This window comes from Dama dama, chromosome 30 (genome assembly GCF_033118175.1).
Source record: "Dama dama isolate Ldn47 chromosome 30, ASM3311817v1, whole genome shotgun sequence".
NCBI lineage: Eukaryota > Metazoa > Chordata > Mammalia > Artiodactyla > Cervidae > Dama > Dama dama.
The window spans coordinates 56,715,727-56,738,322 of record NC_083710.1 but is presented as its reverse complement, the minus strand read 5'-3'; the positions used below and the strand labels follow the sequence as shown (position 1 = coordinate 56,738,322).

The 22,596-nt window shown below is 40.0% G+C and overlaps 1 protein-coding gene across 2 annotated transcripts in view; it reads right to left on the bottom strand.

The window, feature by feature from the left end:
* The window catches only part of NDFIP2 (Nedd4 family interacting protein 2), a 69,300-nt gene extending 47,212 nt beyond the window's left edge, over positions 1-22,088 (bottom strand). Inside the window, exon 1 of one of the 2 annotated variants that reach the window (XM_061133424.1) lies at positions 21,684-22,088. In XM_061133424.1, the coding sequence (XP_060989407.1) occupies positions 21,684-22,001 (318 nt within the window). In that variant the 5' untranslated portion in view covers positions 22,002-22,088. Of the gene's footprint in view, positions 1-21,680 lie in introns of both variants that reach the window. The other variant, XM_061133423.1, reaches the window with a different exon arrangement.
* Between the last annotated feature and the right edge of the window lie 508 nt (positions 22,089-22,596).

The following is a 22,596-nucleotide window of genomic DNA, read 5'->3' as shown; positions in this document are numbered from 1 at the left end:
ATAAGTTGCTGGTTCTTTTTCTCAATAAAAGACATTAATAGGGAAGCTGGTAAAATATATTTATAGATTACAGTACTGTATTCATGTCACTGATTTTGACAACTGCACATTGGCTTGTAAAAGAATGTCATTTTTTTTTTTTTTAGAAAATATACACTGAAATACTCTGAGTAAACAGATAACATATCTGCCATTCACGTTCAAGTGTTTCAGAAAAATATAGCATGTGGGTATAGATACACATATATACAAACAAAATATCACAAGGCATATGTAATAAAATATCAACATTTGAGGAAATTGTATGAATGGTATACAGGAACACTTTGTACTAATTTCCCATACTTATAAGTCTAAAATTATATTGAAATAAAGTTAAAAATCAAAATGCAATAGGACAAGAAAACAGAAAATACACTGCATAAACAGATTAATTTAAAACTCTACAATTCCAGCTTCTAATTTCCACTCTATCACTAGAAACCTATATGATCATTAAAAACCTGAACACTGTATAAACTGGTCACTTTTCAAAATGATTTCTCCACATTTCATCAAAACCCTATTTTCCCTGAATGGCATTACAGAACAACTCTCAAAAGCCTCTCAAACAAGAATGTTAATCCTCACCCTACTCCCCCTTATCTGGAAACAAGAAGACAAAGAAAATGTTCTTGGACATAGCAATACAAGATCAAGCGTCTTTCCTGAAGTTCACACTTCCACACAGTCCTCCGGACTTCTTTTTCTAATCCTGTTCTTATATAACTCCACAGGGAGTTAAATTTACAAGCCAGCACCCTACGCCTCCAATACCGTCTCCTCTACTTAATTCCTACTACAACGTAAGATGTATGCATGTGTTAAGTTAGTCACTCAGTCATGTCCAATTCTTTGCTACCCCGTGGACTGTAGCCCACCAAAATCCTCTGTCCATGGAATTCTCCAAGCAAGAATACTGGGGAGGGCTGTCATTCCCTTCTCTAGGGGATCTTCATGACCCAGGGGTTGAATCCAGGTCTCCTGCATTGCAGGCAGATTCCTTCCTGTCTGAGCCACCAGCTAAACCAACTTAACTCTTGAGCTATGAAACAGGAAGTAATAATATTCAAAGTTGAGTGGTCTAGTAACTCCATCAGTTCTCCACTTCCCTGACCTAGTGATTATCTAAAATGCTTCTACTAGAAAATACTAGTACATCTACATCTTAATTACTGGTCACAACCTCCTGACCTTTACCTTTTTTACTCCCTTATTTCCATTAAGTCTCTTCCTTGGGCCCTCCATTCACCGTCACCTGGTTTTACCCTCTATCCTACGTAGCAGCCTGGACTATAAAGTGAAAAACTTGAATGACACTCACCCTCAGTTTCCTAGCTCCCATATCCTCTGCCACATCTATCCCACTGAGACTCAATTTGAGGTGAGTCTGTCTACTATCTCCTGATAGAAGGAGAGAAACAAATCCCATAACTGTATAGACGGCTATAAAAATTTAGTTTCCAATTCCAGCAAGGCCGTCAGAACTAGTCATCACCAAGGCAAGTGTTTCAGCTCTGCCACTCCTCTAGCCCCCACTTCCAACCATGGAACTCTCAGTCAAAATCTTTGCTTCCTACTTCACAAATGAAAACAGGATTTCAAGCAAAAACTCCTTCAATTTCTCTCCCCTGCAGCTCTATATTTAGCATATGGCTTCCGTTTATATTCTTTACTCCTAAATGCCAGATAACAACACAGAAAAGATCCTGCCTCCCAAAGGATTGGGTTTTTTTTTTTTTAACATTATGTCTCTTTTTTCTTTTCTCCACTAACTTCTTTCTCTCTGCCCACATGTATATTCTATTCACACCACACTTAGAAAAAAATCCTGTTCCCAGCTAAAATTTAAATTTCTATTTCATGCTTTTTGAGCTACTTCCATCTTATACTTCTTTTCCTTTAGTGACAAACATCCTATAAGAAAAACAAAAATTCGGTGCACTTCTAACTCTTACTTCCTCCTGAATCCATTACCATCTGGCTTTCGCTCAAACAGTTCTTGCTAAGAACAGTGACCTTCTTCCAAATTGTTAGGTCCAAAAACCTACTCATCCTATCAAAAATCTTGAATACAATTGTCCCTGGATAACCCGGTATTCCAGGATCCTCACTCCCACGGTGCAGATCCTCAAATCCTATATAAAATGGCATAATAAGAGTCCAGCCTCCGTATCTGCAGATTTCAGAATCAAAGAACAAGAAGGGGGTACTATATACATTCAACACGGTTGAGTGTAGTTCTAACTGGTTCTTCTTTAGCTTCCAGAGTAGTATTTCCTCTGGTTTTCCTCCTATCTTTGACTATTCACTGCTTCTTTTATATGGGTCCTTATTTTCTTCTGCCAACTTTAAAGAGTCTTAGCAAAACTTGATTCCAGAGCCATGAATACTGCCTATTACACACTGAGGAAGATAGTCTGATACGAAAAAAATCTAAATTTCAGATACAGATCTACCACCTCCTGTATAATCCTGACTAGGTTTTTTAGCCTTGTCTTCTTTCCATGATTCATTCCTTTTCATTCAGTTATTAGTCACTCAACCAATAGTTACTAAATGCCTACTACACTATGTCTGAGATACTAAACTGGATGCAGGAAATATGTGCAAATCCCAACCCATCAGTCCCTAGAACTTCTAACAACTAGGGAGTTCTGACGCAAGGGCATAATTCGACATGACCAGAACAGCCACAGGGGGCATTAAAATAAAAAGTCTGCATATTCTACCACAGGTAAATTAGAGAGTCAAGATCAGCAAGGACCATGCCTGAAATACCAACCTTTTTTTTTTTTTTTTTTCATTTATTTTTATTAGTTGGAGGCTAATTGTTTTACAGTATTGTAGTGGGTTTTGTCATACATTGACATGAATCAGCCATGGAGTCACATGTATTCCCCATCCCGATCTCCCCTCCCACCTCCCTCTCCACCTGATCCCTCTGGGTCTTCCCAGTGCACCAGGCCTGAGCACTTGTCTCATGCAACCCACCTGGGCTGGTGATCTGTTTCACTATAGATAATATACATGCTGTTCTCTCGAAACATCCCACCCTCACCTTCTCCCAGAGTTCAAAAGTCTGTTCTGTACATCTGTGTCTCTTTTTCTGTTTTGCATATAGGGTTATCATTACCATCTTTCTAAATTCCATATATATGTGTTAGTATGCTGTAATGTTCTTTATCTTTCTGGCTTACTTCACTCTGTATAATGGGCTCCAGTTTCATCCATCTCATTAGAACTGATTCAAATGAACTCTTTTTAATGGCTGAGCAATATTCCATGGTGTATACATACCACAGCTTCCTTATCCATTCGTCTGCTGATGGGCATCTAGGTTGCTTCCATGTTCTGGCTATTGTAAACAGTGCTGCGATGAACACTGGGGTGCATGTGTCTCTTTCAGATCTGGTTTCCTCAGTGTGTATGCCCAGAAGTGGGATTGCTGGGTCATATGGCAGTTCTATTTCCAGTTTTTTAAGAAATCTCCACACTGTTCTCCATAGTGGCTGTACTAGTTTGCATTCCTACCAACAGTGTAAGAGGGCTCCCTTTTCTCCACACCCTCTCCAGGATTTATTGCTTGTAGACTTTTGGATAGCAGCCATCCTGACTGGTGTGTAATGGTACCTCACTGTGGTTTTGACAAAAAGGCTGCATATTGTACCACAGGTAAATTAGAGAGTCAAGATCAGCAAGGACCATGCCTGAAATACCAACCTTCTTAAGAGCAAGTTTCATTATTTCCTCAGCTGAAACAGAGAAGCTAACAGCAGAACTCTCAGGCAAAACTAAATACAGTAATATCAATTACCTAGACATGCTGCTGCTGCTGAGTCATCCAGGAAGCAGAGCAAACACCAAGATGCCACTGCCAGAGAGAGCTAAAGGGACTCTTCCATCAAAGCGTTGCAAATCCTCAAAAGTCGGCTGATAAATATGAATACGTGATCTGAATAACTTCATTCTATCAAAAGCCAAACACAGACACACACTCTCTCTCTCTCTCAAAAAGTTGGTGATTATGTGCCCCTGAACTAATTCACCTTATATAATTCCTTATTTGTGTAAATGATACTTATTCTCATATTACAATGATTATTATAATGCTACAATTCTAAGGTATTTATCAATTAAAAAAAGAAGAAACATTTTCAACAAGACTTTCCACAACACTGACATTTTCTAGTAAAAATTTACACACACACATGAATTCATTACTGCAAAGATGCACAAGACCAAAATGCGTTATAAATTGTGCCTTTGAAAAACCCAGAGTGAAAATCCTATCCCAAGAGGTACTGGATAGGCGATTCCTTATGGCACACAAATCCTGTCAGGAAAGTCATTTCAGTACACACACACAAAACAAACTTACCACATAGTTTTGGAGGGGAAAACCTCTGGTAAACTAAAATTTTAACTTTACCTTTTGAAAGACTAGATTTTGGTTTAAAGAGAAACCTTAGTTAGCATAAGGAAAACACTGATAAAGATGGGCCTAAAATATTTCATTACACACTACAGTAATTTTGCTTTCAATTAACAAGTCAATAAAAAGTATAGGACAATATCATGTACCAAAAAGCGAACTGGTACAAAATACGGGGACGAACAGTTTTGAGACTGTCCTCAACCGCCTACACTGGGCTAAGGATATGAAACATACCAGTTAAGTACAAAGGCTTCAGAATCAACTTTTTAAGACTCAAATCTAGGCTCCAACACTTACCAACTCTGTGACCTACTTGGGCATTTTTATTATCTACAAAATGGGAATCTATTTTTCTTACAGAGCTTTCATAAGGATTACAAAAGTTAATACCTGGAAACCCTTAAAATAATGCCTGGCATAGTAAATGTCCAATAAATGTGACTTTAAAAAAAAACAGAACAAAACAAAGGCACTTTGCTTATAGCATCTACTCTACTTCCTACAACCACCCTCTGAGATGAGTATACTGGAACAAACATTAAACAACTGAGCTGACACACCTCGCTGGGGCAAAGACAAGACTCAGACTCAGGTTTTACTGTCGCTAATTCAGATTCTCTACTGCAAAATGCCTCAAATAAACACTCACAGGCAGTAATCTACTCTGCCACAGGATTACCCTCATGAGCACTGATTCTAGTTCAAGTACACACACATACTCCACCACCACCACACCGCACACATCTTTGAATCCAACCATCTGCTTCTCTTTAATGCCGCTAATTATTCAAACACCTAATCCAAGCTACCAGTACTGCCTACCTAAACCACTGCCATAGCTTCCGAACTAAATGGCAGACCCTGACACTTGGGAGGCCCCACCAATGAAAAGGTTGGCTCACCAAGAAATGACACAACCCTGGAGGAACAAGTCCAGAACACACAAACACAGCTTACAGAATATAAATAAGCAAAGAAAGAACACCCAAATTTAAAGAAAACCTCCAACATGAAAGAAAAACAAACAAAAATAATAGGAGGAAAGTTAATGCAGGGAGTAGAAAAACAAAAACCTCACAAGTCTATAGCTGCCTCAAGTTCCAGCATGGTAGGCCCCCTACAGTACAGCCCTCCCACGGACAGCCACTACAAACTTGAAGTATAAAAAACAACTATCTGAACATTCTGAAATTTAAGGAAAATAGGGATTTGGAGGGAAATTAAACCTTGGAGAAGCAATCTGCACAAAGGAGAGTGTTCCCTTTCTGTTCATTTTGCAGCCTTGCTGTGAGGCAGAACCATAGTTGTGGAGAGGTACCTTGGCTGGGCCACTAAACCCCTAACAGAACCCTTGCTATTTCCACCAGAGGAAGCAAGGAACAAACAGAGCCCAGACAGGCCAGGAAGTGAGGGGAAAGCACTACCCTTCGAACCATGCACATGCAGGACTGAACTAAAACAGATGAATGAGGGCCTAAGGAATTAAGCTTAGATTTGAACCACCGCACACAGAATGGGAGACAGTACTTACAATCTGAAGCTGAACGGACTGCTTCTAAAACAAAATACATACATTTTCCAGAGGACCACAGCAAAACACTCAGAAGATCCAGGATAAAATCCAAAATTACTAGAAATACAAAATATCAAGGAATATAAATCTCTCTCCTGGGAAAAGGCAATCAAGAGATGCCAATCCCAGGATGATTCAGATTATAGTTACTATGTGCATGCGCACTAAGTCACTTCAATCATGTCCGACTGTGTGCGACCCTATGGACTGCAGCCCGCCAGGCTCCTCTGTCCACAGGGATTCTCCAGGCAAGAATACTGAAGTGGGCTACCATGCCCTCCTCCAGGGGATCTTCCTGACCCAGGGATCAAAGCTGCATCTCTTATGTCTAACCTATGTTGGCAGGTGGGTTCTTTACCACTAGCACCACATACAAAGATTTTAAAGCTGGTATTACAACTATGTTTTGGGAAATAAAGCTATATCACCTTGAAACCAATGAAATGAAAGGAATCTCAGAAGGTAAAGAGAAAACAAAAAACTGAACCAAATAAAAACTTTACACTGGAAAAATTAAATACCTGAAACAAAAAAATTCACTGGATGGGATCCATAGCACAAAGAAAAAGTGACTTTAAACTGATTTAGAGAATTCATCCATTCTAAAGAACAGAAAAGAAAAAGAATATAAAAAATAAATATGCTAACAAACAGAGCCACAAGAATTCTAAACCTTTAAAAGGTGTAGAAAACAAGCAATTTGAAACTCATAGAAAAACAAGAAAAAGAAACTGAAGAAATAATGTCCATAACTCATCAAAGTAATGAAAGGAGTAAATTAACAAATTCAACTTCAGTGAGGCTAATGCAGAAAAAATTCAAAGAAAATGACACCTAGACAGATCATAATAGAACTTCTAAAAATCAAAGACAGGGACTTTCCTGGCAGTCCAGTTTAAGACTCTCCACTTCCAATGCAGGGGGCAAGGGGTCCATCCCTGGTCAAGGAATTAATATCCCACATGCTGCAAAGTGCAGCCAAAAATGAAAAAAATAAATAAATAAAAATCAAAGGTAAAAGTTATTGGAGCATCCTGAAAAAACAATATATTACATACAGAGAAACAAGGATTCAAATAACTACAGGTTTGTCATCAGACACCATGATCATCGCAAGAAAATGGAACAAAATCTTAAAGGGCTGAGAGAAAACAAACTCAGCCAGGAATTTTCTGTTCCCAAAATATGTTTCTACAGGGAGTTCCCGGGTGGCCTAGTGGCTAGGAGCACACACTTTCACTGCTGTGGCCTGGGTTCAAATCCTGCCTAGGGGGCTGAGATCCCACAAGCTGAGATCTGACATTTATACAACACTATATCCAACAACTGAAGAATATACATTATTTTCAAGTACACATAATATATCACCAAGGTAATATACTGGGCCATAAAACAAGTCTCAATAAATTTAAAAGGAATCAGACCACAGTGAATGTGATCTCCTACCACAAAAAAAGAAAGAAAGAAAGAAAGAAAATTTTAAAAAGACATACAAGAAAATCCCAAATAAATGGAAATCAAATGGAATTCAAGATACAGAGGATCCAACATAGCAAAGTGATGAAGGGAAAAGTCAGTATAACAGCTGTGTGCCAGACCTAAAGAACAAATATTAACAGTTAGAAACAGGAGGATGGAGGGCTCTAAGAAGAATGTCTTCAAAGAACAAAATAAAGGAACTGATACCTATCCAATCCATGTGGTCAAGCCAAAAACAGAGCTGAAAAGCAAATTCTGAAAAATGACAGAAGATCTGTAAAGAATTAACCACAGATACACAAGGGGGTGGGGGTAAGGGATAAATTAGAGGAGTTTGGGGTTAACACATACACACTACTATACATAAAATAGGTAAACAACAAGGACCTATTGCATAGCACAAGGAACTATACTCAATATCCTGAATTCAGTTATATACATAACCTAATCACTTTGCTGTATACTTAAAACTACCACAGTATTGTAAATTAACTATACCTCAACAAAAATAAATAAACAATGAAGAAATAAAAACTAGGCAACCCTATGAAAAATTTTAAAAGTTATACAAAACACATCACTTTGACTCACTAGTGAACAATGCTTTCAAAGTCATAAAATGTAAATACTAATTATCGACTTAACCAAATGTTAGGCGCCTTTCACACATTTGCTCTTCACAATAATTATATCTATTACTAGTAAGGGAAGTACCTATACTATATCCTTACTTTATAGGTGAGGAAGCAATGGCACAGAGAAGTTAAAAAATCAGCCCAAGGGCACAGTGCTTTAAATGAGAATCCAAGATGTGAACCTCTGAGGTGAGACTACAAAGATGATCTGGGAAGGAAAAGCAGGTCATGGAAGAAACCAAAGCAAAACAAACAAATCAAGTAGTAGCTTAGTATCATTACATTAAAAATACAAAGTTAAATAACCAAAGCTGCTAAAACAGTTAAAGATTGTGTTCTTTTGAGGAGAAAGCTTGGAGGACCAAGCGTGGGAAAGGAAGACTGATGCTTCTCATTGTCTTTTTCTACTCTAACTTTTGAAACTGTATACTTGTATTGTTTTGATTTTAAAAAACATATGCTGGTCAAAGAAAACTCACTTCCAAGCTGAGCCCAGCCCACTGAAGGATTACACGGTTTTGGATTCTGGACAATCGGCTGGCCGGTGACCACCAGGTTCACCCTACACCGGTCAAGCCTGGCGGTGTCGCCATGTCTGGTATCGCCACCAATATAAGGAAGGTAACCATAATGGAAGTTCTATTTCCCAGCTTTTAACTCAGCTGATAATGTTTATACGTGACAGAATAAAGTTTGTCCTCCAAGCTTTGCTGAAAAACCCCTTAACAGATCCTCCCTGAGGCAGTCTTCTGTAAAATGAGATGGTTGAAGAAAATGATCCCTGCTTTCACAATATCTGGAAACATTTTCCTTCTGTCCATAAGTAAACCAAATAACCTAACCATGGTTAATTATTTGCAAATGCAAGTCACCAATCAGATGAGGAATTATGTAAAACTACCAGAATTCATCTAAACAGATTTCTCTGCACTATTCTAAAAGCAAAGTATATACTCTAATTATGGACATCCAAAATATCACTGTATGGGCTGGGCAATATGATGTCACTTTTACATAAAAGAACTCTGGAAATCTATTCACTTTATAAATATATCAGTAATCTCATGGATATACTTGAAATCATTCAGAAAGAGCATGTTTATTTCTTCTATAAGCATTTACAATGCACTATATAATGGGCCCAGAACTATACTATATACTATTACAAATAAGACAGATCTAAGCCCTAATTCACATTGAGTTTACAAAATGCATACCATGGAGCAAAGACTATGATAGGATAAGGGCACAGTGTTAAAAGCATACAGTGAACTTGGTAGGAAAAGGGAGGAAATGGAGTTGGGGAGGCAGATGAGGGAAGGTTTTCTGGAGAAAAGAACATCTAAACAGATTTGGATAAATAGAAATTCATCCTGGAGGAAGAATGAAAGGAGAAAAGGGCAATAATATGTTCCAAAGCCAGAAGGCAAGAGAGAGCACGGTGTGGAGTGGTGGCTGGCAAGGTGCAAGGTAAGAAAACAAAAATATTACAGTTCAAAACACACACATGTGCAGTGCAGTAACAAATAAAGCAGAGAGAAGTTAGCAGGGACTCATATCGTTCTCTAACGTTACAAACAAAAATTTTAAAGGGTCAAGTATTATTTGAAGTGCTCATCCTTCCCCTTTTGGGGAAATCACACAAAAAGTCACCCTGATATAAATGAACACTCTACCCAAATGAGAACAAATGTTCTTTTAAACTACTGGATTTCTTCAGTCTAGCATACAATAGGCCATAAGTCCGAAGAGCCTCAAAATTAGTAAAGAAGTAAAACTATCCAGTTTATTTCTTTATTCTCAAAGCCTCTGCCAAACAGCACAATTTCTTTACATAATGTAACGGGTAATTCTGGAGAAACACCACAGAGAACCTAAACCACAGCACATTCCTAAACTTTTAAAATATTAAAGTACTGATGTTCAAATCTTAAAAGTAGGCAAGTCAAAACCCTAAAATAATCTGATAGTAAATCTCAGACTACTGCAGCATTTCCCAACTTGCACTTGGCATGTCTTTAACAAGAATTTTACCCACACCTTAATTCCAACTAAGTGACCAAACTTTTGGAAGAAACTATAACAACACAGCATGAAAACATAGACAACGATTTATAATCACATGACAGATAGGCCAGCCTTAACTACAATGACCTTTTGAGTAAATTTACATTTAATAAGGTCAGAAGAATGTATTCCATAGTTATTTAAGCTTAAGTCAGGCCTTCACATGTAGAATATATATAAACTTTTAAAATAATGTATTATTAATACACATATAATCAGTGTTCTAGCATGTAGGTATGACATTAAAGAAAGAATAAAAAGAAAATACTCTGTAAGTAGTCAATATAAAACAGATGAGGAAAATAAAAGCAGTACCCACAACTCCACAGTCAATGAAGGTACTAGGCAGAGCCACTGCACACGGCTCCATGAGTTCCTTACTGAACCACCCTATGGGGCCAATTGTGTGTGTGTGCATGCGTGTGCGCGTGTGCAGAGAAGGAGGGGAAAGGGAGAGGAAGAGAGACACATAACACGAAGCAGCATGTGTTAAGCTAGAAGGAAATGCAAAACACACACAACCTGAGAGTCCAAGTCTCGGTAGCAGAAAAAAAAAAAGAACTCTTATAAAAATGAGAATTGGAATAAAATAACAGACACAAGGTTTGACTCTATGGAACTGGTCTTGAGCTAACGCCAATCACTCAGTCATTTTTATCAAATACTTCCAAAGTGCCTACCATATGCCAGATATTGACAGACATCAGTCAGTCAGTTCAGTCGCTCAGTCGTGTCCGACTCTTTGTGACCCCATGGACTGCAGCACACCAGGGTTCCCTGTCCTTCACTAACTCCCAGAGCTTACTCAACCTCATGGCCATGAGTCAGCGATGCCAGACATGGCAGTGAACAAAACAGACCTGTCCTTGTGAAGCTTACACATGTGGCTGGGGGGTGGGAGGGTGGGGAGGAAGGAGGCAGAAATTAAACAAATAAATATTTGAAAATATCAGGTGGTGACAAGTACCACGGGAAAAAAAAAATGAAACAGAAAATGGGAGTACTGTGAAGAGGGTACTGTGTTTTAAATGGCCTCAATGATGTGACCACTGTAACAGAATGAAGATTCTATTAGACATGAGAAACTTAGTCTCTGCTTTTTTCACAGGAAATGTAACACTCTTAATTGGGGTCTCCACACAAATTCTAGTGACAGACCAGGTGCCTGCCTGATTACCAGTTACAAGAAGTAAGGATGCAGAACAACTTTACCATAGCTCCTAAGGGTTTAGTTCAAGGCTGAATGAAATAAAAATCTGTCAGAAGCATCCTGCAACACACCCAAACTTAAGGCCTTTACGAGGTACATTCCTCTTTCATCTACATCGAGGGTGGGCAAATTACAGCTAGCAGGCCAAACTCAGCCTACCATCTGTTTTTGTAAATAAAGTTTTCTTAGAACACAGCCATGTTAACCTGCTTACATATTAAGTTGGATACTTTTGCACTGAAACAGCCAATCTGTACCCAATTGTGACAGAAACCACATAACCTGGAAAGCCTAAAATACTTACTATCTGGTCCTTTACAAGAACATATGCTGACCTCTAGCCTAGACCACTACCACCACTACTACCCTCAAAGTAAAGACTTCTTTCAGGGTTCTCTTTAGGAGCACGTGACCAGGGCAGTCACATGGACCCAGCCACAGGAGAGCCTCATGCCTGGGGCTTAATGCTCCATGGTCACCTTTAAATTCTTTAAAAAAAAAAAAAAAAAAAAACTCATTTCTTTCATTCTTTATTCAGCTGCATTGGGAGCCCATGTGCCACAACTATGGAAGCCTGAGTCCGTGCACTGCAACAGAAGCTCCCACAGGAATCTGGGCTGGATTTATGGCTGCTTTAATCAATAGAATGCAGCACAAATGACATTCTGGAGTTCTAAGTCCAAGCCTTAAGATGAATGGCAGCTTCGTTTTCCCTTCTATGATGTGAAAGGCCAAAGTCACACTGGGAGGACACATGAAGAGGACACACACAGAGGAGAACTGAAATGATTGACGTTCAAAGTTGAGCTTCCAGTCAATAGGCATTATCAATGGCTAGTGAAGGGAGTGAGTCATCTTGAATGTTCCAATCCAATCGAGCCCCCAAATGGTTGGAGCCCCAGTTAACAGCCCATGGAGCAGAAGAACTGCTCTATTGATCACAGCCAAGTTGAAACATAATAAAATGCTTGTGTTTTGAGTAGTTTGTTAAGAAACAATATAAAACTAAAGCATCAAGATTTGAATACCAGAACCATCACACCTGGATTCATACACATGCTTATTATTTAACCTCTTTATGTCTCATTTTTCTCCATCTGCAAAATGAGGATCATGACATTATCTATTTCATAGAATTGTTCTAATGAATAAACGTGCTCTTAAGTGTAAAAGTACACAGTGGAGTTCTCAGCATATTCCTGATAGACCACAAAAAGATATTATTGTTCTACTATTGCTACTTCATTATTGATAAAATGTATTATTTATTCCAGCATCCTGCTTCACTTTCTTTAAACCACCTATTATTATCTGAAATTATGCTTACTTATTTACCTGCCTTCCCTCCAAGAAAGTGTGAGCTATGAGACAAGAACTGTCTTGTTCACCAGCACCTAAAACAGGATTTGGTAGATAGAGATACTTTAAAATTAATATTGAATAAATGAGTTATAGGACCTTGGTTTCATAGTTAATCAATAATGATATCTAAAAACTGCTCCCATGCCTTGTATAAATCTGACAAGAGGCACTCAAAACATACAACAGATAGCACATATGCTATCTATAATGTTATTTTCAGGACATAATCCCAATGCATTTACTTGTGACTGCACAAACACTACACCATTATTAGATCATGGAATGCTCAAATATGCCTAAGTGATGGCTGGCATCTGATTCAGCATTGTTCAGGCGTTCTAAGGTAGCTCACTTGTTTGTATAATTTTTTTAAATGAGTTGTACTCAAGCAAACTAATGACACACTCTTAGCCACTATTGCTACATGCACAGAAACAGCCAAAGAAACTTTAATGTGGGGTCTGTTCAAAAACAAACTACCCTGGCGACACAAATTAACATAATATTAATCTTTGAGCTACGGAAACCTGGTTTTAAACACACCTGAGGTGTGCATTTCCTCAGTTTTTTAAGTTTAAAATCTATATTAAAGAGGCAATAAAAATCAGACATTCCCAGAACCCCGAAGCACCTCTAGAAGATACACAAAGCAGCACAAAAACACGATTCAGAATAACAAGTTCTCTGATACTGTGATTCTCAACTTTCCTTCTGCCGTGATGGAGAGATGACAGATCCATGAAACTCACCCTGCCTCCTCTTCTAATTATAATTCCGTAGGAGTCTGTACATTTAGGAACAGCAAGAGAAAGCACAGGGTCGTGGCACAGAACTTTAGATGAGAAATAAACACATGTGAAGTCAGGGAAGTACGAGAGAGGACATTAGGGTTGACGCTAGTTAAGAAGTACGTCCTGCAGAACTTCAGTGGTTACTGCATAAAAGTTAAGGGGGAGGGGGAGACTGCTAAGATGCAGCACTGTACAGGTGTGGAAAGGGCCAGTCAAGGAACCTGCATGTTTAAAACCTGAATTTAGGGGCTCCCTGGTGGTTCAATAGTAAAGGGTCCGCCTGCCAACGCAGGGGATATGGATTCGATTCCTGGTCTGGGAAGACCCCACATGCCACCGAGTAACTGAGCCCATGTGCTACAACTAGTGAAGCTCACGTGCCTACAGTCCATTGTTCCCAAGGAGTGAAGCCACTGCAACAAGAAGTTGGAGCAACGCAACTAGAGAAAAGTCCACATATTAACAAAGACCCGGCATAGCCAAAAATAAAGACTTACTAAAAAAAGAACAAAAATTTATACTTCAAAATCCAGTAAGCCCACTAAAATGGCTAAAAGTATAAAGTCTGAAAATATCAAAATTTTGGCAAGGTGGTGAAGCAGCCAAAGCTTCTATACATTGGTGGTCTAAGTGTAAAATGGTACACATTGAAATGGTACACAGGCTTGGAAAAAAAGCCTGGTGATTTCTCATAAAATTAAGCATACATCTACCCTATTACCCAGTAATTTCACCGAAGAGAAATGAAAACATATAACCACAGAAAGACCTGCACTAGAATATTCCTAACCGCTTTATCTGTAACAGCCAAAAACTGGAAACAACCCAAATGTCTATCAACAGAGCAATGGATAAACAAACTGTCATACATCCACACAATGAAATACCATTCAATAAAAAGGGACGCACTAATGTACATGATAACATGGATCAATCTCCTAAACGGCATGCAGAGTGAAAGAAGCTTTGCAGACCATATGCTGTGTGATTCTAGAATTAGGTAAATCTAATTTGAAGTGAAAAACAAAAGACCATAACAATCACCTGGTGGGTATGAATCAACAGGGAAGGGTCATGAGTGAACTATGATGACAGCAATGTTCTGTCCCAATGGTCAGTAAACTTTTTCCATAAAGGGCAGAAGGGCAAATATTTCAGGCTTTCTGGGCTCTACCTCAAAAGCCAATTCTGCCACTGTAAATGAATGACATGGCTGCGCTACCATAAGACTTTATTTACAAAATAAGAGTTAGAATGTAGTTTGCTGGTCCCTGCTCTATATATTAAAAGTAGTTTGGGTTACACACATGTATGTACTTGCCAAAACTCATCTAATAGGCCATGGAAGATCTGTGCATTTCACTATATGTCAATTTTACACAAAAACCAAAAAGCAACAGCTAACTCTAGGCTAATGATAAGCATGTGGTTTTCAGTGAGGTACACCGATATCTGCAACATATTCTGAAAGCTCAAAAAACAAGATGGATACACTAGCATAAATACTAATGATCCGCTGGATCATTTAAAAAGCAAGAGAATTCCAGAAAACATCTATTTCTGCTTTATTGACTATGCCAAAGCCTTTGACTGTGTGGATCACAATAACCTGTGAAAAATTCTGAAAGAGATGGGAATACCAGACCACCTGACCTGCCTCTTGAGAAACCTGTATGCAGGTCAGGAAGCAACAGCTAGAACTAGACATGGAACAACAGACTGGTTCCAAATAGGAAAAGGGGCACGTTAAGGCTATATATTGTCTCCCTGCTTATTTAACTTATATGCAGAGTACACCATGAGAAACGCTGGGCTGGATGAAGCACAAGCTGCAATCAAGTTTGCTGGGAGAAATATCAATAACCTCAGATATGCAGATGACACCACCCTTATGGCAGAAAGTGAAGAAGAACTAAAGAACCTCTTGATGAAAGTGAAAGAGGAGAGTGAAAAAGTTGGCTTAAAGCTCAACATTCAGAAAACCAAGATCATGGCATCCAGTCCCATCACTTCATGGCAAATAGATGGGGAAACGGTGGAAAAAGTGGCTGACTTTATTTTTCTGGGCTCCAAAATCACTGCAGATGGTGATTGCAGCCATGAAATTAAAAGGTGCTTACTCCTTGGAAGGAGAGTTATGACCAACCTAGACAGCGTATTAAAAAGCAGAGACAATACTTTGTGAACAAAAGTCCATCTAGTCAAGGCTATGGTTTTTCCAGTGGTCATGTATGGATGTGAGAGCTGGACTATAAAGAAAGCTGAGGGCTGAAGAATTGATGCTTTTGACCTGTGGTGTTGGAGAAGACTCTTGAGAGTCCCTTGGACTGCAAGAAGATCCAACCAGTCCATCCTAAAGAAAATCAGTCCTGAATATTCATTGGAAGGACTGATGTTGAAGCTGAAACTCCAATACTTTGGCCACCTGATGCAAAGAGCTGACTCATTTGAAAAGACCCTGATGCTGGGAAAGATTGAGGGCAGGAAGAGAAGGGGACGACAGAGGATGAGATGGTTGGGCGGCATCACCAACTCAATGGACATGGGTTTGGGTGGAATCTGGGAGTTGGTGATAGACAAGGAGGCCTGGCGTGCTGCGGTTCATGGGGTCGCAAAGAGTCGGACACGACTGAGCAACTGAACTGGGAAATGTAGGCCCAACCACTGGTATATGGTATATGGAAGTTAACTGTACAATTCTTTCAACTTTTGAATATATTTGAAAGGTTTTGTTTTGTTTTTGGCCTCATTTTGTGGTCTGTGGGATCTTAGTTCACTGACCAGACATCGAACCCATGCCCCCGGAAGGGGAATCACAGAGTCCTAACCAATGGACCACCAGGGAATTCCCTGACAGTTTTAATATTAAACTGGAGGGTGGGGGAGATCAATGAGGCCACTGAAGATTTTTAAGCAAGAAAATGCAAATCAAATTTATATTCTACAGTTCATGCAGTGCCAGCATATACTGAAGGATGATCAGATGAAGGGAGAAAGTTCTAAGCAGGCTATTACAACAGTCCATGCCATAGAAAATATCAACATTTGAAGAATAAGTACAAAGTGAGTTCATGGAGAGAAGAAAAATCAGGGCAGTCAGTGCTCAGTTGCTCAATCACATCCAACTCTTTGTGACCCCATGGATTGTGGCCCACCAGGCTCTTCTGTCCATGGGATTTTCCAGGCAAGAATACTGGAGTGGGTTACCATTTCCTCCTCCAGGGGATATTCCTGACCCAAAGATCAAACCTACATCTCATCTCCTCTGCCTCCTATACTGCAGGCCAAGCAGAGAGCTCCTTCATTTCAGGAAGGAGGAAGGAGTTAAGGAGAAGTTCAAAATGTCAACATAAAAGAACTTAAGCATGAAGAGAATGAAAAGTACCTAGATTAAGCAATGGACCCTGATGATGTAAAAGTGGTGTGGGAAGAATGTAAATCAGATAAAGGAGATTATTAAGTTCAAAGGAAACAAACAAGTGACAAGTAATCTCGCTGGGACAAGAGAGGAAGAAAAAACTGAAACATAAAGTGAAAGACTGAAATATTGCTTTTAAATGTGAAACAAAAGTACATGACTGCACCTAAAAGTCACATCTCACCCAGAACCTGTACTCTTGGCTAAGGCAGCCAGCCGTGGGTCTGAGTGTCCCTGCATATTTTTACTGAGTGTTGACAGTCTGCAAAGCCTGTCCATTTCATGATACTGCAAGGATTCTCATAATAAGTCACACAGGCAACAAAGAAGGTCAAGGTGACCACAGCTGACAACTGCCTCTCAGGGAGAGGTAAACTAGCTTGTTTGTTGTTTGCTATCATGCCTGCAGCTCGCTTTTAAAAAAAAAAAGTGCTGGCTCCTTGGTCCTGAGTTCCTTAGCTGTGATCCACTATGTGTATCCATCTAGACCCATCATCCTCATGGGACCTGGTTACAAGGAAAGACAGCACAAACAGGCTGACATTCATGAGTCTGCAGTGCTGTGAGTAATAACGTCACTTGTTTCTGACCTGGGAGTCTCCTGTTTGTCTGCCAGCAACCGTGAAACATTAACAGACTAAGTGTCAGCTTGTAAATATGGTAAAATCAAATCTTAAGATTTTTCAGAGTTCTTGACATGAATGACAAAGAGCTAGTTGATTTTCATATTGCTAAATAAGAGACAAAAACAGACACCAGCAAAAACTGCAATTTATGTAACATTTTATAATTTACCTTCTATTATTCATAATACTTATTATATATCCATCTCTACACTATATTTTATACATTACATTATATAATTCTCATAATAATCCTAATGAGGTAGGTACTAATATGAGGAAACTGAGGCTTCAAGATGCTAGATAACTAAACCAAGGTCTCACAAACTGTAATCAACACAACCTACTACATAGGCTCTGATGACTTTAAAAGATGGGAGGGTTTTGTTTAATCATTAATAGTCAACCTCCTTCCGAGCTGATTTATCAAGAGCAACTCTAATTCAGCATATGTTAGAACAAAGCATCTCTATCATCATAGGACGAATACTTTATTCTTATAGAAAACTAACGTTTCGGAAATGTTAATAGAATCAAAGTTGTCTCTAAGAATCTGTGGTTTAGGAAGAGCTAGGTTAAACAAATCCAAACCATTGTCTTTAGGGCAGAAGCTCTCACAGTTTCAATATGCAAATATATTTCTATGTTCTTCCAGGTGGCGCTAATGGTAAAGAACCTGCCTGCCAAAGCAGGAGATTTAAGAGGCCTGGGTTTGATCCCTGGGTCGGGGAAGATCCCAAGGAGAAGGGAATGGCAACCCACTCCAAAACCCTTGCCTGGAGAATGCCATGGACAGAGGAGCCTCACAGGCTACAGTCAGTAGGGTCACAAACAGTCAGATATGACTGAAGCGACTTAGCACACACATATGCTAATATGTATTCTATTTCTTCTAAAACCATCTATCATTTTCATTCTTAATGCTCCAGTTTGGAAAACTACTGCTGCAATCAACAGTGCCAATTTAACTTGTACACAGAATACCTTTGAAAACTTAGCAGTCAGCTTGGTGGTTCAAGTACACAAGTCCTTCAAAATACAGAACATCAAAGTCAGAACGTGGCAAAACAGCTCCAAGCCAAGTCAACTACTTCATAGTCTGGCAACACTGCCCATTTCCTACCAAACAAAAGTCAGCTTCCCATAACACAATGGAACTACATGGCTTTTTCTGAAGTTAGAAGGGTAACAAGGCAAGGTTTTTATATGTGTAGCTCTGTACCTTGTAAACACTGTTTTACTAAACAAAATTTAGACACTTTTAATGATGGAGCAGAGATCACAGAAAAAGTAGTTTTCACATAAAGCATGTGAATTCGTTAATGACAGTAAGTCATTCTGATGGTCCTAGGCATCACCATTAACTCATCTGTCCATTGGATTCTCCAAGCAAGAATACTGAAGTGGGTAGCCATTCCCTTTTCTAGGGGATCTTTCTGACCCAAGGATGGAACCTGGGTCTCCCAAATAGCAGGTAGATTCTTTACCATCTGAGCCACCAGGGAAGCCCCAACTTATCAAAAACTAAACTTGAAAACTAAATTTTAACTCTATGAATAAGTGGAAAATTAACATCGTATACATGATTTCGCCGCCAAGCATTATTTTCCCGTCTTCTACTTAGTCATCTCTAACCATTCGACAACTGAAACTGTTCATTGCTCCGTTGTTATTAATCATTCCAGAGTTTTCAAAAAAGCCAGCTGCACGACAGTTGAGTTAATCATACAAGCTAGAGCTGTAGACTGATCCCTAGCTTACTGCCAACCGAATCAGCTGCCCTTTTTTTTTTCCCCTTGCCCTCTGTTCTGAAGGAATACCTCCACCCATTCAAAGTCTACATAGGACACATCTCTAATGGGGAGTGCGGGGTCAGGGGTGTGGGGAATATACCAAGATAAAGTTACTGATCAGGCCATTATCAACAAAACCAAGAGCTATTCTAGACAGATGAAATTACACAGGAACTGGGATTAAAATCTAAATGAAAACTGTACTAAGATTCTCAAACACTTCACCTTACAAGGAAAGTGATGTCCTACCTACTTGAATCAAGAAATATCTTTAGAAGGGCAGACTTTTGCCCTCTGCTCTCAAAGATTGCCTCCACCCATTGAAAGTGTATGTGGGGCACATATCCACCTAGAAAAAAAAAAGAAGGGCAATAAAATATCATACTGTCCACTATTTTGAAAGGAGTTGTAGAGAAAAAGAAAGTATCTTAAAGGTCACAGAGCAATTTCCAACATTTTGGTTTTAGGAATTCTTAAAAATATACAATTAACCATAACTACTGAAAACAAATGTGACTTTATAATAAATTACTTTAAAGCATAGATGTGTCAGTTAATAATGTTTTGAATAGGGATCTGTATATGAGAACATGGTTGATTCTTATAAGCAAAACCCCAAAGAGAAAGAATTTGAATCAGCTAACACTATTAAGGTAAACAAATAAGAAAAGGAAAGAAAAGTGATTAGAGAAAAGAAATAAACACACTGGTAACAATATTCAATATTTTATTTTTACTAACATCTGCAAAAATAGGACTATGCCTTAAAAAAAGAAAACAAACCATCAAAAGTGTATACACTAACAACTTGAAAAATGTCTTCCCATACTGGCAGCAATATTTTCCGAACCATTCTGAAAATACTGATAAATTTTTACAGAATTCAGATCAATAACTTTATCGTGGTATACCCCTCACACCCCTGATCCCAACACCCCCATTTTACAGAATTCAGAATTCCAAATGAACATACATCATTTGGAGGTTTTACCGGATGTAAACCAGATGAAACTGATGCATCATGAGTTTTTATATTAAAAAAAAAAAAAAAAAAAAAACCGCAAAACTACATACATTGGGATTTCAACTTTCAGTACCCTTCATATTTGTCAAAGTACAGTTATTAAAAGAAATTCTTAGTTCACAGTAAGTCTCACTTGTGTAAATAGATCTGAAACATGAAATCTGCACTAACATATCTAGATTCGTAAATCTCACAAACAGTACTGTCAATTGTAGCATCGGTGCTCCATAATTAACGTTTCTCTCCTTTCCCTCAGAAAATAGGCTTAACTAAATTACCACCTCAAAGTTTACAGAATAACATGCTACCTAGCTGCAAGGAAATAGTCAACTATAGCTGAGTCCATTTTTAAACAGGGTTTACCTAGGATTCTCCAATGACACCATCGGAATTAGTATCAGAAGAAAAATATATATCAGAAAAACGGACACGGGAAACACAGAGGGGCACTTTTCACTCATTTCAACTTATAAAGGTTTAATACGGTTAAACTGGAAAACCTTGTATTTGAAGAAAATTAATTTTTCAAACACGATTAGCACTTTTAGCAAAACTTCCTATTTCCCCTCCCACCAATAAAAAAAAAAAAAAAAAAAAAAAAACAGGAAAAAAAGAGTCGCTTTTCTAATAAAAACAGAAAAGGCCAAAATGACAAGGTTAACTAGGACTAAGAAATAAGATCAGCCCCACGACTATTCTCTACGGTTGCGCAATTTTTAAACCCACACTTTTTTTTTTTTTAACCAAATCCAATCCCACCCCACATAGTGCTTACCTCTCCCTCCTTCCCACCCACTCCATCTATGACTGCGATCACCTTCCCAGCAGGTATGTGAACTCATTTCCAGTATACAATCCACGGGAAAATCTCTGAAGTAACTGGGTCAGGGCATGACGAAATGATCGAGAAAGTGAGAAATAAAACAGATATAAGTTCTAAAAGGAGGGGCGGGGGGTGTCTAACAGCGGAAGGATGAGGACCTAAAAGACGACCTGGGTCTAGAAAGAAGGGTCTCAAAGGACCCACGGGCAGGCTCCAATACGAGAAATGTGAAGTAAGCACGGTCCTGCCAGAAGAGCCAACGACAAATTAGCCAACATGCCCCACCGGCAATAACCGGTGCCGGTGGAAAGGGGCTCTGGAGTCCACCGGGGGCAGGTTGGGGGGGGCGGACAATCCCGGGGTTCCGGGCGGCGCAGGAGGCCGGGGCTGAGGACAGAAACTCACCACCTGGTAGCGGCCAGTCCCCGCCTGGTGGTGATCCATCCTGCCCGGCTCGGGGTCCGGCTTCCGAGCGGGTGAGTCCCCTCGGCACTCAGCCCCCTCGGCCGCCCCCTTCAACGACGTCGTCGCCTCAGCGACTCTTCCGCCTCTGTTTCTGCGGCCGCGGTCGCCCGGCCGGGCCGCCTCACTTCCCGTCGCTGCCGCAGAAGCCGCGGAAACCTCCGCGTCGGCCGCAGCTGGGGGGCGAAGCTCCGGGGCGCCGCGCGCGCTACTGAGCATGCTCGGGATGGTCGCGCATGCTCGCTGGGTCCTCCGGCGTCCCATCCGCCTCGCGAGTGGCAGGGGGCGGTTTCGCTGGGTGGGATGAGATGGAAAAGTCAGGCAAGTCCGGGGAAGCGGTCTAGGTTGTCAGCCTGTCGGGAGTGGGAGGTGGCAAAAGGAGCGGAGGGAAAAAAAAAAAAAAATCACCGTCCTTGATTGGCCTTTTCAGTCCGACGGGTTGCGTGCCGGCAAGTCACATTGTCGAGGAGAAAAGAGACGCATTCCAGGAACACCTGAGGACAGATCACCGTGTTTCCTCACACTTCGTCTTATTATCCACCCAGCCTAGAACAATGCTGCTGCTGCTGCTGCTAAGTCGCTTCTGCCGTGTCCGACTCAGTGCGACCCCATAGAAGGCAGCCCACCAGGCTCCCGCGTCCCTGGGATTCTCCAGGCAAGAACACTGGAGTGGGCTGCCATTTCCTTCTCCAATGCATGATAGTGAAAAGTAAAAGTGAAGTCGCTCAGTCGTGCCCGACTCTTAGCGACGCCATGGACTGCAGCCCACCAGGCTCCTCTGTCCATGGGATTCTCCAGGCAAGAGTACTGGAGTGGGGTGCCATTGCCTTCTCCGAGAACAATGCTAGGACACTCCTAA